The sequence below is a fragment of the Amblyomma maculatum genome, chromosome 1 (genome assembly GCF_055883805.1).
Source record: "Amblyomma maculatum isolate TAMU_Amacu chromosome 1, ASM5588380v1, whole genome shotgun sequence".
In the NCBI taxonomy this organism is placed as follows: domain Eukaryota; kingdom Metazoa; phylum Arthropoda; class Arachnida; order Ixodida; family Ixodidae; genus Amblyomma; species Amblyomma maculatum.
In genome coordinates, this window is record NC_139344.1 from 397,164,780 (window position 1) to 397,180,940 (window position 16,161).

General features: G+C 45.7%; 1 protein-coding gene across 2 annotated transcripts in view; it reads right to left on the reverse strand.

The window, feature by feature from the left end:
* The window catches only part of LOC146208651 (uncharacterized), a 295,550-nt gene that overhangs the window by 44,408 nt on the left and 234,981 nt on the right, over positions 1–16,161 (reverse strand). For both annotated transcript variants that reach the window (XM_084595733.1, XM_084595723.1), the window contains exon 9: positions 3,347–3,428. In XM_084595733.1, the coding sequence (XP_084451859.1) occupies positions 3,347–3,428 (82 nt within the window). The remainder of the gene's footprint in view (positions 1–3,346; positions 3,429–16,161) is intronic.

Sequence of the window (16,161 nt, forward strand, 5' to 3'; positions counted from 1 at the left end):
GAGAAGAGGGAGCGTTGAAACAAAGCAAACTTTTCTTTAAGCGATAATGACTATGTAAAGTTATATTCGACAAACACGCGATGCACGTATATTTCAACTCCCGCTTGTAAAGCGGCAGTACTCAAGCCATCGCGCGTATTTGTGCAAGCTAACAAGGGTACATATTAAGATTGTCAAGGTCATCTGCCGTTAGCAGATACTGTCACAGCTTTCTGGCCCCCTGATTGGTCTCCTCTATGTCGTGACGTCACTGTCGCTAGTCGCAGGTGCGCGCCTCTTGACGGCGCGCGCGCGTGACGTCACTGTCGTTGGGCGCGGGTGTCGGAGTGGTTCGGCTATGCGTGGGATGACTCATTGCATCGGCGCGCAATACCCACACTTTGACCCGCACCAAGGAACGCCACGCGACAGGCGCGACGGTGTACCGTCGAAACAATTGCCAGAGAAAGTGTGACACATACTGCGCCTTTCCTTTCCTGTAAACCAATTATAATAAAACAACAGCAATTCTGAAATGTAATTATGCAATAAAGTTGCCTTGGCTAATATTTCAAGAGACACTGGGAGAATGCAATTTTGTATTTTTTTTTCGCTAAACAATGGTTAACCTGGGTCTTAATTCTGGGAATGTTGACGTTTTCGTCCGGCAAAAAAAAAAAAAAAAAAAAAAAGAACCCACACTATACTGCTATGAAAATGACACTTAAAATTCTCCCTGCCACTCAACCGAAATACATAACTTATACGCGGAAAACAACTCCGCGGACACCATTTTGAAGTAAACGGTGGGAGAAAACAGCTGTGTCGACGCACCGCACGTGGTAGGATACAGTTTAAAGAAAAGCAATTTCTAAAAATGGGCCATGGTCCATCACGCACTACTTGATGAGCATGTTATGCATGAGGGACGACCAACGAAATAAAAAGACTTGTTCTTTGATATTGAACCCTGCATTGCAACAAGACTCCGCCGCCTATTCTCTTGTGACGTCAGACGAGCATTTCAAAATGGCGGTCACTCTCGGTGGGAGGAGTTTTCAAATTCCAATTTCTATCGCGCTTTTTTTTTTAATATGCGCCGCGCTCTAGGCACTAAAATTTTGCGAGTAGATTCACCTGCTTGTATATTAATCACAGATGTATAAAACAGCAATACGTTAAACGGCCCTATCATCACTCCTATAATCCCTACACAAGCCAGATGAGTGTAGGGAATGGGTGTGTAGTTATCTCAATACAAGTCTCCAGCACTGCACCCAATTTCTTCCCTCAAAGCAGGTTGCGCAGGCAGGGTGAAGGTGATTTCATTGTTCAGAGAAGCTGATTTGCAGAGTTTTGCCAAGGGTCCATAGCTGTACACAGGTGACTGCCGGCACATCCATTGTTGAAATGGCTGCACTGCGCAAGTACCAACGTTAACGGCAACAGGAGCGCTGTAGCCGCACCAAGGCAAGCTCACGCTGCCAGCAACCACGAAACCGAAACTATGCGCACGCTGTGGGAAGCAACGAAACCGAAACTATGAGATAGAACGCGGGCGGGCCGCTCTACGCGGGGTACAGTTCCGCAGTCTGCGCGCATTTCATGTGAACCAATATGCTTTGACCCTCCGTACACACTGAGCAGGGACAGGCTAGTAAGCTAGAAAGATTACTGAGCACTGTCGGCTAAACAGGGTAGGATACCTACCAGCAGAGAGGACACTAAATAAGAGCCAAGAAAGCATCTGGAGGCGCTTACAAATAAGGACTTTCCTGAATACAGCTAGCCTTAGCCAGTGGTACCCAGAACAATTGTCAGAGAGGTGCAAACTATGTCAGGATAAGACGGATCTTTTACATATGATATGGACGTGTCTAGAAATCAAAAATATAAATCAAGAGACAAGAACAGAAAAACTCCGCCAGGTCTAATTCGACTGGCCGAATACGCCGCCCGGATCCATGGGGCTCCACGCAGCCGTCCAGACTATCCTGTATCTGTTGGATATTAAAGTTTTACCACACCAATTCTTTTTTTGGGTGTTGCAACTTTGGGTGAACTGTCCACCTAAATTTGCAAGTCACCATTAAGTTCGCCGTACTTGAATTTGACGACCCATTAACTATGCCAAAATTCTGACGAGGTCAAATTTCGAGGATCCAGAGGGACAAATGTTTGGCAGGGCCCACCAAATTTGAAAATTGCCGCTGGCTTGACCATACTCTAATTAGGTCAAAGGTTGATTTTGGTCAAATTATGGCGAGATCAAATTTCTAGTGTCCAAGATGACCGTTCCAATTCGAGGATCCAAGATGGTCGAATTCAATTTGGGGCCACCCCTAAATTAGCCATGCTCGAATCATTTAGTCCAGTTCTGACGAGGTTAAATTCATCTTAAAGCAGCGCGAAACACGGGACAAAAGAACAAGAGACGACACAAGCACTTTTTAACAAGTGGACAGTTCTGACGAGGTTAAATTCATCTTAAAGCAGCGCGAAACACAGGACAAAAGAACAGGAGACGACACAAGCACTTTTTAACAACTGGAGCTGCTAGAAAGCGCTTGTGTCGTCTCCTGTTCTTTTGTCCTGTGTTTCGCGCTGCTTTAAGATGAATCCAATCCAACTCGCCCAGTTTTCTATACTCGTGAGGTTAAATTTTTAGGGCCCAGGGGGCCCAATTTTGCGGGTGGCCACCATCGGGTTGGAAATTTCCTGATCACTATCACGGATCACCTATATATCACTATCAAAATAACTATCATTAACTATTATCGCCAGACTAACTATAAGTACCATTACTATCATTATAATAATCTACCATCACCATTATCACTATTTCTAGCCCTAATTATCACTAGTGTCATTGCATATTTATGGTGCTTATAAAATGTTGCTTAATCAACAATTACATTTTTTGATTACCATACACCTTACGATTGAAGTTTGGGCGCACATATTTTTGGCCCAAACGCTCTGTCTACTTCGTCTACGCCACCCATGAGCGCATTCATGACAATTAATTTAACGTCAAGATCGAACTGAAACCTAAACCGTGACAGCGACCATGATGCGCGTGAACTATTTGACGGAGTTATTATTTAAGGAAAGCTCCGTCGCCGTCCTAGCCTTGGCAGTACAGCCACAAAGATCTGTCCCCAAGGATTGTTACCCCGCTCCAGAAAAAAAAAAAAAAAGTTCCCTATATTACTGACGCTGGAAAAGTGCATAGCGAGAAGCTTACCTATACTATGACGTTGTGATTGCACACTCGACACAGACAACACGCCTTTTTCCCGGCAGAACTAGTAAACAATGTCACGCATTCGTATTATATATTTTCCAGTGAGGAACAAATAATTACCTGTGTAGAATACAGAATTGGCCTGGGCTTTCTTCGGAGCGCCTTGGTTCCAAACGAGTGTCCTGGCGAGGTCGTTCAGCAACTGCGGAATTGGAAGAGAAAAGCGAAAAAAAAAAAAAAGTGAATACAGCAACCGTTAAAAGATACTGCCAAGTTAACATTTACTTCAGGCATCGTCAGTAACAGTTTCTCGGGTAATAAAAAAAAAAAATGAAAAAGAAAACAAACGCTCGATTTATTTACCCTCAAGGTCTATTGACGTTACAGATGGGATCGGTACATGGGATCAATAAGACATAAAGGCTGAACGGAATCATCAAGACAATTTCGTAAAACTAAGAAAAATACACATCTTTCAAAAAGAAAAAAAAAGAAATGAAAAGAACAATACCAAGAAAAAGTGGTCGGACTATAAGGGCAGGAAATTTCTTATCTCATCTTTGAATGCCGTAGGATGAGATGAATGGCACAAAAATGCATTTTAACATACATAGTCAAGTGCGCGCGGAACTACGAAAAACGAGACGAATATTTAGCAGTGCGAAGGAAGTTTAACCATATAATACAATGTGCGGTTCGGAGACTCTTCAACACGCATTTCATCCCATAAGAGCCGAGTAAAAGGCAAGAAGAAAGCCTGTATCCATTGCTAACCGGTGAGTACTCGTGCTAGTAAATAAAATGCACAAATTTCAATTACGATCAAACACCGCAGGAGCAACTGTCAGTGCTACCCCGGCACCAATTTTATTTTGAAACTGCAGGCGCCGTCGTGTCAGCACCTCCGGAGATCACGTGACCAACGTGAGTTTGGAAGTTAAACAAGTGAGCTGCAATATATTGCAACGGACGAAGGAGGAAGAAGAGGGCAGTGGCGTGGGCAGGAGCGCGCGCGCTAGGCCCGCTCACAGATTCATTAAACGTCATCTCACGACAATCGACCATCTTCTCTCTGTCCTCTGTTCTCCTGTTGTCATCGCTTGTCGCCACGTAACATTATGATCATGATGATGGCGATGCTCGTGATGATGATAGCAGTAGATACATGCGCCAGAAACGCTGCTTTCCTGTACTAAATATGAATCTAATCAAATGTTTACTCAGTTAAAGTTTGTTGCTTCTATTCTCCAATTTGCACAGCTGATTACGTTGACAGAATTAATTAAACAACAAGAGGCAACAAGGAATATGAGGCGAAAGTACGTTATGCCCATGGCATCCTTTTATGACGAAGTGACAGTGCAAACACCAAGAGCAGCTGACCCACCTCCGTGGGAATTCACGACTATTACGACAAACAAAACTACTCGGCTCCGTCGTAAAGAAAAGCTGGCCTCTCGACCTCTGGTTGATGTATACCTTCCAGGTACCTGTATTGCATATACGGACGCATCAATTATAGAAAATGGCGGTAGAACAGCAGCTACTCGCCCAACACACAGTGAACTAAATGCACATAATGAATATGTATCAGAATAGCCGGACCCGCTTGTGATGGAACTATATGCAATCCGCGATGCTATGGAGGCCATAAATAAAATAGACTCCATAACAGAAGCGCACATCTGTACAGACTCCTTAGCCGCCGTAAAACAACTGAAGAAAGTAACAAAGACACTATGTGTAACCCAGGAAATCCACGCACTCAATAAAAAAACAACAACAAAGATACGCATCCAGATACACTGGACACATGCCGGTCCGCTATTCCCATCTTAGCATCCACTTTAAGGAAAAGTCGGAACGTCCTCATCGAAGGGTCGCTATCGTTTTCAAGGGAGTAGCGGTGAAGCGTAGCATCCCCCCCCCCCCCCCCCAAAAAAAAAAAAAAAGAACACATACTCGGGAAATCAGTCTGTTATGGCGAGACCCATGTTTGGTATTAGAGTAGTCCTGAGTAAACTATTACACTGTCAACCTGCATTAATTGTCAACGCCTATTTCTTTAGCACCGATCAGAAACCTATCAGATTGCTCTTTTGAAGTACTTCCCGCAAGAAGAGGCTATGCAATTTGTTGACGGTACTTTTTCACTTTGAATTTACTGGGGGAGTGTACGATTATAACACATTTTACTTTCTATTTTACGCGGAAATGTGTTTTAGTACCACAACAATGACCTATGCTTCTGTACTAAAAATGCCTGTGTTGGTGCTCATCGCTCTAATTACATTCAAGCTGGTTCCGCGCGGAACTCAAGACGCCATAGACGGCTGTAAGTTCTTTTCTATATGAGCTGACATCGCACCCAACATTGCACAATTTCCGAGAGGCTATCACTCATCGACTTTTTTTTTTTTTTTTTTTTCTTTTTCGCGCATGGGCTCCCTTTTATGCTCGAAACGGCGCAACAAATGCTACCGTTAGCTTTAATACATTGTTTTACGTGTAACAGCTAGAGGAGTCAACTGCACCTACGGCACGATAACATGCGGCTATTGAATAATATTTTGTTTCGTTAGTGCTTTGTTTCTGCTGGTCTTGCCTTTCAGTGCTAACTGCCCAGCAAAATTTTTGCATCGTTACTTAAATTTCGTTACCCGTCTCCCCCCCGATGTTACTCAATTCAAACGTTTAGCAGTAAATATCCAACTATGGCTGCCAAGAACTTTAACTTCGAGATTAGATTTTACACTCACGGGAGTGGGCAGCTGCATTGAACGTCATGGTTTGGTTTTTTAAGGGTTTAACGTCCCAAAGCGACTCAGGCCATGAGAGACGCCGTAGTGGAGGACTCCAGAAATTTCGCCCACCTGGGGTTCTTTAACGTGCACTGACATCGCACAGCACAAGGGCGCTTTGCTTTTCGCCTCCATCGAAAAGCGGCCGCCGAGGCCGGGATTCGATCCCACATCCTTGGGAATCAATAACACATATATGACGCAAGAACGGAAGCCAGGGGCCAAGCAACCTGTCACGACCGCAGGTTATCGTCTGCTCAACTCCACACACAAGTGCAAACACGCCTAAGCGGGCGCACGTTTTGGGACCAGCCATGTTTGTACTACAGTGAACTAGAATAACATTCTAGTTCACTGTAGGTATACTAACACAAACAAATGTTGTCACGGTGATGGCGATTTTGATAGGTACAACGGTTCTGGGCAACGCAAGGCAACAGTTTATGTATGAGTAGACACCTGTAACAACGTTTTCACAAACCGGAATCTCGTAACCCTGGTGTCCGAAAAGACGTCAGCGCCAATAAGGCACCCTGCATCCCTTTCCCTTCCTTCTTGCCGCCCTTATCAGCTCTCTCAAAAAGATATCCGCCGTCGAGACAAGAAAAGGTCCCCGCAAGGAACGTGAAAACAACTTTATTATAGGGGCAGCGTGCGTGCGGCAAAGGGGAACGAACTCAGTCGTGACGTCAGACCGATCAGCCAGAAAATCGCGAGCAAGCCGGCGTTGGTGCAAAGCGAAGCCAATTGAAAGCAAGCGCCCACCTCGCTCCACCTGTCGGTAGAGTCACGCACTTCACCGTTTTTACGGACGCTGCGGAGAACGCTTGGACGGCTACTTCCGTGCACTTGCCGGAAGTTGTAAGAGGAAGTGTCTCCTGCCGTTTACACCACAGATTGAACATCTCAACAGAGTTTTGTTGATCGTTCAGACGAAGTATAGCCGCGAATAGCATAACTAGCATAGGCCCCCAATCAAATTCGATTCGCGCTTAAATAACCGCGTTACGCCTTAATTTTGTTCTTTTGTAAGCGGATGAAGAATTGAGGCCACACGACGATGCTGTTTCGTCAAAATCCCCCCCTCGAAAGTGGCGCCAAGGACTTGTCTCGAAATCTTTTCGTTGTAGCCAGTGGTTCGCTGTATCAATGTATAAATATTACTAACATGAATATTAGATATAGAAATAAGATGGCCTCCGGAGGCTGCCTTTACTTAGGGCACTGTTTCATGTACGCTTGAGGGATAGGAGCTAAGAAAAAAACAACTGCACTAAACACACCAAGTGTACACCAAGAAGCGAATTAGAGGCAACAAGAATCATAATTGATGGCCTCACGGTAGCAGACAGCAAGAGACAAAGATCGATAACTTCGCATTGAAATTTGCGCGAGTGATATCAACAAACCATCACGTGGATCGCGTCCTAAGTTTTGTAAACAGAGCTGTAAAGGCAGATAGCATCATGGTTTCCGAGTGACGGATAGTCGAGGTATAGGGAGTAAGAGAAAGGGGCAGCAGGCAGCGGCTGAACAAACGAAAAGGAAAGGCAAAAGCAAAGGAACAAGCGGGAGAGAACAAGGAAAACCGAACGAAAATGCATTCCAGAAGCGAACGCGAATATCCGACAAAAAGTGTACCCCAGTCTCCACGCAAAACCAGAAACGAAGAAATCGGTAAGCTTGATAAGCGGTACAGCGACATGGATGCACATATGTTGAGAAATAAATGCCAGGAAGTGCGGCTGCAAGAGCAGTGCCAGAAACGGCGCGAGCTCCATTTCTCATTTGCCAAAACGCCTGGCAAACGCACACGCTCAACGGATATTGCGCAGCGCGTGGACCAAAGACAAACAATCTGAGCCGAAGAAACTCAAGGCGCCGCAAATATGTATGCAGTGTAATGCTTTGGTGGAGCTTGCATAAGGCACCGCGCCATTCCAACAAGGTACACTTGTACTTTGCTTTTACGGAGCAATGTCCTGTCCTGTTATATAGATTTAGAGTTGTAGCGAAAAAGTTGATCGTTGACATCTTAGGAATATGCGATGGCGCAAGACAGCTTCTCTCTTTCCCTCGCGACCGTATCCCAAACAGCCGTGTACAAAGTTAAAGAAGTTAGATTTCTCACTGACGCAAAGTAAATGCAAGCAGCCCTACAAAAAAAAAAAAAAAAAAAAAATCACATATATGGAATATTCATCCAAGACTGCGTGTTACGAGCAATGCGTGGGGTTAATAAACCTAGCAGCCAAATACATTTCAGCAGCGCTTAGCGACTAGGAGAAAGCTTTAACGAAAAACAGGGCTCATCATCATCACCAGCTGGGCTACAGCCACTGCAGAGGGAAGACTTCTCCCATATTACTCCAACTGACTCGGCCCTGTGCTAGCTGCATCACTTGACCTCCGCAACCTTGTTAATATCATCCACCCACCTAACACCCTACCGCCCCGTGCTTTGCTTGCCTTCCCTTGGGATCCAATTCGTTTGACCATCGGTTTCAGGGACTGTGTAATAAGGCATCATCCACGTCTACAGGTTGCTCACGTGGCATTTTCAGAAGCCACAACCGTTGCATGAATAAAATTTCAGCATAGGAAGGTACGCAATTGTTGGCGATATTGTGTTTATATTGCGACAAAAAAGCGTCCCGACAATGCAAAACATTTTATGCGGCTTAGCGGCGCGTGGAATACCCGAGACCTGCGCGCGCGTTGAAATTTGACGCCTCTTGGTTTTGCAAGACGACGCGGAGCTGCTGACGCTGGGGAGACGCCCAGACTCTCGCGGCCTTGGACTCCTCTGAAGCGAGACGCCGAGGAAGAGGATGCATAGCGTGACGGCGGCGATGCAAAGTGCGGGAATGTGCAGCTCCGCCGCGCGTCCACGCTGCTCGAGCGCCGACGACTGATTCTCACGCAAGCGTCGTCGCAGAGCAGCGGTGGTGTCTTCTTCGTTTTGGACGGTACAACGTTGGGACCAATAATGATTTCGACGAAGCGCGCAGGCGAGCTAGTTTCCCACACAGCCAACTGGAACAACCTCTTGTGCCGTGGATTATCACTCCTCTCTTCTAGCCGGTCGACGATCTGTGATCCCCCGCGAAAACGGGGCCTCAGCAACTATTCTGCATTGCGTGATGCTTAAATTTCATCGCATCATGTGAAACGCAGGCCCGGACGGGAAAGCATTTGCCACGCGCGGTTACTAAACATCGTTTATCACTTGAGCGGAGGGAACAGGCAAAGCAGACTCAGTCTTTGCCCTCTTATCGTTGATTATTGTACATTTTACTATAGACTCTAGCAAAGAATGCGATCGACCGCGCAGCCTGTTCCCACCAAGAGTAGCATTGGTTCCCATGGGTTCAAATGCCACTTCCATGACCACGACTGGACTAAAGGAGAGGCGGCGCGTGCTTCAGTCCAGTCTTGCTCTGACAGTCGCAACTCAACAAAAACAAACATGCGTAAGAGTGCGCCCTTGTAGCAAGGGCGGGAGCACGCGTCCCCCCTCCCACCTTTCCCACCCCACCTCAGACGTGGCAGACGTAGCGTTGCAACGAGCGCAATGTGTTCAGCAAAATATAAAATGCAGGCAATTGAGAAAAAAAAAAAAAGGACATAAAAGTGGTGAAACAGAAAAGACATACTACACAACGCCGGAGGTGGCTACATAAGGTCAGATTTCAAACAGGTTACCGCGAACGCCGCGTTTGATGTACCAGCGCATTCCAATCAATAGACTTCATTGGACAAATATAATATACTTATATATAACAGCTCTTGCTCGCCTCATTGTTTTTTCATGACCTAGTAATACCTTACGATACATGTTGCATCCGACAGGTGTTATGGGTGTCTCTGTTCAGATAAGATCGGAAGAGCACATTTCCGCATTCAATTAACCGCTGGGCTTATTAATTATTATTATTAACAGTAGTTTCTTATTAATTATAAACGGCAGACATAAGCAAAAAAAAGTGCGAAGAGAGGATAACCGATGGTCGCTTAGGGTAACAAACTGGATTCCAAGGGAAGAAAAGCGTAGCAGGGGGCGGCAGAAAGTTAGGTGGGCGGATGAGATTAAGAAGTTCGCAGGGGTCAAGTGGATGCAGCTAGCACAGAACCGGGTTAAGTGGAGAAATATGGGAGAGGCCTTCGCCCTGCAGTGGGTATAGTCAGGCTGATTATGATGATGATGATGATGATGAAGAAGCAAAAAAAATTAATGAACTGCTTGATTACCGGCACTCCTAGCAATATGATCCCGCGAAATAAAATCGCTCGTAAAACGGACACCTGCGCACTTACCTCTCTTATGCGCGTAAGGACCGTATCATAAATACTGTAAGATTGGGACCCGCCTGTCTTTCTTTCCTTGCTCTCGTTTCGCTGCGCTGTTTATATTCTCACGGCGAAAATCGAAAGACATGTCCCTCTCAATCCGAGGGCAAGAAAAGTCAAAGACGTGTCGCGGAGAACTGACCTGAGCTTTGCACGGCCTTTCAGCATATACTGACACCTCTGTTGGAATTCTGTACTGGGCTTGCCCACTAGGCGTCGACAGGCCAACGTTGGCATGACTTAATCAAAGCCATTCAGGTAAATTCAGTTCCCAGTTCGCCGCGGTGTGGTCACATCAAGATAGCTGAGCTGATTTTCAATCTCAAAAAAGAATAAAGACCAAGCCATTTACACAAGGGAGCTGAGTCTGCAAGCTGTGCGATTGTCAAAATGTAGACTCTGCAGACGAGTGCGTCGTGTGGAGCAGCCGTCAGAGAGCAGTGAGTTCCAGTTCAATTCTCCAGGAGCAGAACGAGCTGATCGAGTGACCAGCGTACCCCGTGCATACACTCCACACTTCATGCACACCCAACGGAAAGTGAAAAAAAAAAAAAAAAAGAAGCAGTTTCACAAACGAATGTCGCAGCACACAGCCCATAGGCATTTCAAGAAAGAGACACGATCGAACGTCTCCTTAATTCTATCATTTCGTGCTCAGAAAACTGATGAACGAATAAGTTCGCCGCAAGCGGATGGAAGAACGCGGAACAGGATTGGCGAGCGCTTGCAAACGCATTTCACAACTTGACCCGATGGCATTTCCGAGCGTAGCAGCGTGATTTTATTTTTTCACCACTTTTTACACGGTTCTTTTGTCGAAACCAGGTAGTCTGTGTACACAGGATGAAATAAAAAAAATATCATAAAACGAGGCTCCTGAGGCTTTTCAAGCATGCTGCTGGCTTACTACATGACCGCAAAATGAGGAAATACGTGGTTGTATCTAACACCGGCAACTACGCAAAGCGTTGAAATAAGACCACGTGGTGTCCACAAAAAAAAAAAAAAAAAAAAAAAAGAAAAAAAAGAGAAAGAAATGCAGAAGGGAAGGGAAGGAAAGAAAAATACCCAGAACGCGCTCGAGCACTGTAATGGAATGCATTCCCTTTCCCCTACACATAGAGCGTGGAGCAACCGGCATTCGTGTTCGTCAGCTATCGGTCTGCAATCAGGTTATATACCAGAGATTTTCTTTTTTCTTTTTTATGGCAGTCATATTTCCTACATAACAAAGGAAGCGCAGAGCAGGCGATAAAAGCTCCAGAGCATGACTCTGACGTCTGTCAAAAAATCATTCTATGATACTTGCAACGAACACAGTAAACACCAGATAACATCGACATTTGTGAATCGAATGAATCCATTGTAATCCGAACTGAAACTTACGCCATGGCCCTATATCGGCTGTAAAAGCGGCCCAATGCACAACAATACCCGTTTCAAACCCAAGGTTGTGGCGCTGTTTGTGTAACAGTTCCTTACACATAATATAAGAAAACGTTACGCCGCGGCGCCTATCGTTAAAGAGCAGAATACAATGCACCTCAAGGCGAAACCCTCCCTGCCACTGAAGCACCCACGACACTGCAATGCCGGATGAAATGTGCCCACATCGAACTGCCGTTTCTCACTTGCACAGTTCACTGTCACCATTGGCTGAGTTCTCTCTGCTCGGGTGACCCCTTAACCAATAACCCAATTTTATACCACTGCACGCGCACCTCTTAACAGATATACATGTCTTGAAATAAAAGCTGCGGTTTTACCCCAACGGGTCCGTCACAATGCCAGTTTAAAGAAGTAAAGACGTCAAAGTCTGGTAACGTTTATATCCTATAGCATCTTAGTCGCTTTGTGACGTTAAGCCGCACAAACCAAACTTAGGTCATTGCTGCACATTGATCAACAGATGGTATTCGCCAACGAGCGGTAAACAATTCCCCATTCTTTTTTTTTTTTTTTTTCATCCGTGTCGGTTTCAGCACCCGATCCATCGCTATGACGTCTAAATATAGGTCCCGTGTGTAACGGAAAAAAAGAAAAATACCGACAATCGCTACTTCTTCCCCCGTTGCGAGTCCTCGCCCTGTATTCAGAGCTTGCGTCGTTATCGAAGCGTCGTTATCTCACGTGATCTCGAGTAATCTGATTGGTCAAAACACCGAAACCCGGTGCTGCCTGTACGAAACCGGAAGAGGTGACAACATCATGCAACACCGGGTTCCGGTGTTTTTACCAATCAGATTACTCGAGATCACGTGAGATAGCGACACTTTCGATAACGACGCAAACTCGGAATGCGGGCCCTGTTCTTGAGGCAGAAAACAAGCGCGCTCTCTCGTCCCATTTACGCTATTTCGTCTTCCGTCCTTGCATTAACTGAGGCGACGATCTCATCGCAGTCACGTGATCCCCTGTTGCACATACGGACTGAATATGGAATCGAACATTTGCGACAACTCTCAGCTCACTGAACATATCATGTAAGAGCGTCCGTGTATGCGTGTGCGTGTTACATGTCCCAAAAAAAAAGCAACTGACAAAAGCACTAGCTGTCAGGTATCTGCTCTTATCTCCATGCGGGGAAAGCGGACCCTGTTTCTATTCTAGCCACGCGCATCATGCATACCCCTGTGCCGAAACGCAACTAATTACGCATTTAGATAACGTCCTCAAACAAGCTGATATTTTTGTTATTAATTCTCAGTATAGGGTTCAATATAAAAGGCGCCGCCTCATTTACACGTATCGATGTTCACACCCCACGCTATAGAGCGCAGGGCACACATTTGCGCTCAAAACCATGGACGAATAAAGTACACTGCAGTGCGTCTGCGAGAGTTCAACAATCCGAAACAAGTTTATATATAATAAATACCGCCGTAACCATTCTTCAACAGACCTCTACCAACAAGCCCAACTACCAATGTTAGAAAGCAGAACCAGGTATGAAAGACTAAAAACTCTTTACCTCATTATCAATAATTATCTAAAAATTAATAAATCAGACTACTTTGAGATCAAAACTAATGAGACATCAAGGCATCGTCATAGTAGGTTCATTCCATTGCCGGCTATAAAAAATAATTGCTTCAAGTTTAGTTATTTCCCGCGAACTTGTAAGGACTGGAACTCTCGTCCAGATTCTGCTGTTCGATCATCATCATTATCTGAATTTGTACGCCATTTAGAAAATTTCATCTATGGTACTACCACAGGGTGATGAGGTTCTATTGCTGTTGTGTAGGATGGCTGTTGTTCTGATTTCTGTGTAATTCATTTTTGTTTTGTTTGTGTGTGTATTCAGAGACAATTTTTGATTGACTATTGATTTTCATCGTCTTCTATATTGCTCATTTTTTGTTTTGTATTTTCCACTCCTGTTACAGCCCCTTATGGTGGCTGACAGTATTAATAAATGAATGAATGAAATGAAAGTGTCCGGAACAACATTTTGAGAGTTTTCGATGTTCTAGAAATATAGCTAGCAAACTAAAATCGATGGGTCGGTTGGTCAGTTTCGGGGTTTAACGTCCCAAAGCGACTCAGGCTATGAGAGACGCCGTAGTGGAGGGCTCCGGAAATTTCGACCACCTGGGGTTCTTTAACGTGCGCTGACATCGCACAGCACACGGACGCCTAGCTCTTCGCCTCCACCGAAAAGCGGCCGCCGAGGCCTGAGTTCGATCCCGCGTCCTTAGAAAGGGTAGTCGAGCGCCGTAACCACTGCGCCACCCCAGCGGATTGCGTCCATTTCTTTTTTAAAGGTTTTCTGGCTCGGTGTGAAATACCTGTACGTTTAGTTTTTCATACTGCGGGGAGCACCGAACCCACTAACAATAACAATGCGCCCCGCTTCCCGATGAAAGCGAAAGTGTTTGAAGAAAGTACATTTAATGTCAAAGCCGGATACACAACATATCGCGTACTGCAATGACAGTCTAGCAGTAGAAAGACCTTACACCCACCTCGACGTTGCATTTAATGAACGTTACAATTGCCCGCAGCGCCAATCTGTTGTTTTCAATGTTGCAGGCGCGTTCAAGGTGGGTCAGCGGATTTTTTTTTTTTTTTTTTTTTTTCAGCCGCGTCGACTGCATAGCATAATATAGGGGGCAACAGTAGCGAACAAACTAGCTTAGGGTGTGACGTTAATGAACGCCAAATAATGGTCGACATTCGCAGCTCCCCTCTCCCCTAGGGGATTTCCAGCGTTCATGTGGCACAGTGCACAACCAGTCACGTGATTATCACAACGAAACTCAGGCCGGTGTCCGCGGCACTGACTCTGATCCAAGGTCAATCCCGGAAAGGAATTCTCTTTCAAAACGGAACTTATCGCTTACTTGCACTTCTAGTTACAAACCGTATGAACGGAAGGTAAAGTAAAAATTAGAAAACGCGGTATATAGTTTATAACCAACGCTTAAACTAATAATGCGCAGAGTAAAGTTTCTTTGGTTCGTTCTTTATACCTTGTGCACCAGGGGTGCGCCGTCAGAGACTGTATACGTGCTGCAGCGGAGGTTCCTTGCGCTATAGAGGCACCCCGTCGGAGACGGTATGTAGCGATGACTGGTACGTACAGGAGTTTGCAAGAAGAATAACTAAAAATGTATACACACAGTATTTACAACAACATTTACAACAGAGATTCTAGGTGGAACTAGCTAACTGGGAAATATCCCCACCTCGGCATAGCCGAACATGCAGATCATCTAAACCTAGCCCAGAACCCCGGACTGGGCACTAGGGCTCGGTTTTACCCCCTGAGGTCCAGCCCTAAAAGAAAAAAAAAAAGCAAAACTCCTAGGGTCACGTTCTTCCTACATTCCGCGGTACACCTGGCCGCTCACCTGACCGTTGCAACGTTAGAGTCAATGAGTACCGCTGTTACAAAAAAAAAAAGGGGGGGGGGGGGGGGAAGAGCGGTCAGCGGTCCTGCCACGGTCCGCCTGTCGTCACGAGCGCAGCGCTTTTGTTTGGCGCTCGGCACCGCATTCCATCGGGTGCCCACGTGAATGTGTGTATCACCTGAGACAGCGGGGTTGAGACTGCGCGTGCAAGCTGGTGTTCACCACGTTACTGAGTGTCACTCCGCTCGTAACGCTCGTCATCCTAAATTGCTTTGCCAGCTTCGCCAGGTGCCTCGCGGCACCGTCCTGTCTGCGCACCACCTGCGTCCACTCATGCTACAGACCCCCAAGAGGAGCTGGACTCATAGCCACCTACTTCCCCCGAATTCCCGCGCTAATCCGTTGTGCCCGTCGGTCCCTTACGCGCAGGTATATATACGCTGTTAGTGCCGCACACCCCGTAGATGTTTAATAATTAAAATGTTTAATAATCGCCATTTAATAACCATGCAGCGCCGGAGGTCGTCGGAGTCGTATAGCCAACTAGCCCGCTCGCAAGTACTACTGAGCTTTATTAATAACTGCTGACCACTTTAGGTAACTTTCGGGAAAGAAAGCTGAACATCCGCAACTACCATCTCGTCGAGGCAGAATTTCACAATAAAAGCGCGATACATAAAACTGTCCGAGCAAAGCTCCAGCGTAAACGCTGCAGTAGCTATGTTCCTTATCATATAATATCTTTTGCACACAGGACAGTGACTTCTGACAAGCATGTGGAGCGTTTAACATTTTCACTTTCAGTTTCTAAGCATAGTTTACTTACACACACACTGTGTTAAAACAATTGCTTTACCTTGTCAATTATATATTTAGCGTCTTTCATACTGAACCTTGAAATTACATCATTCGCCCAACGAATTAGTGA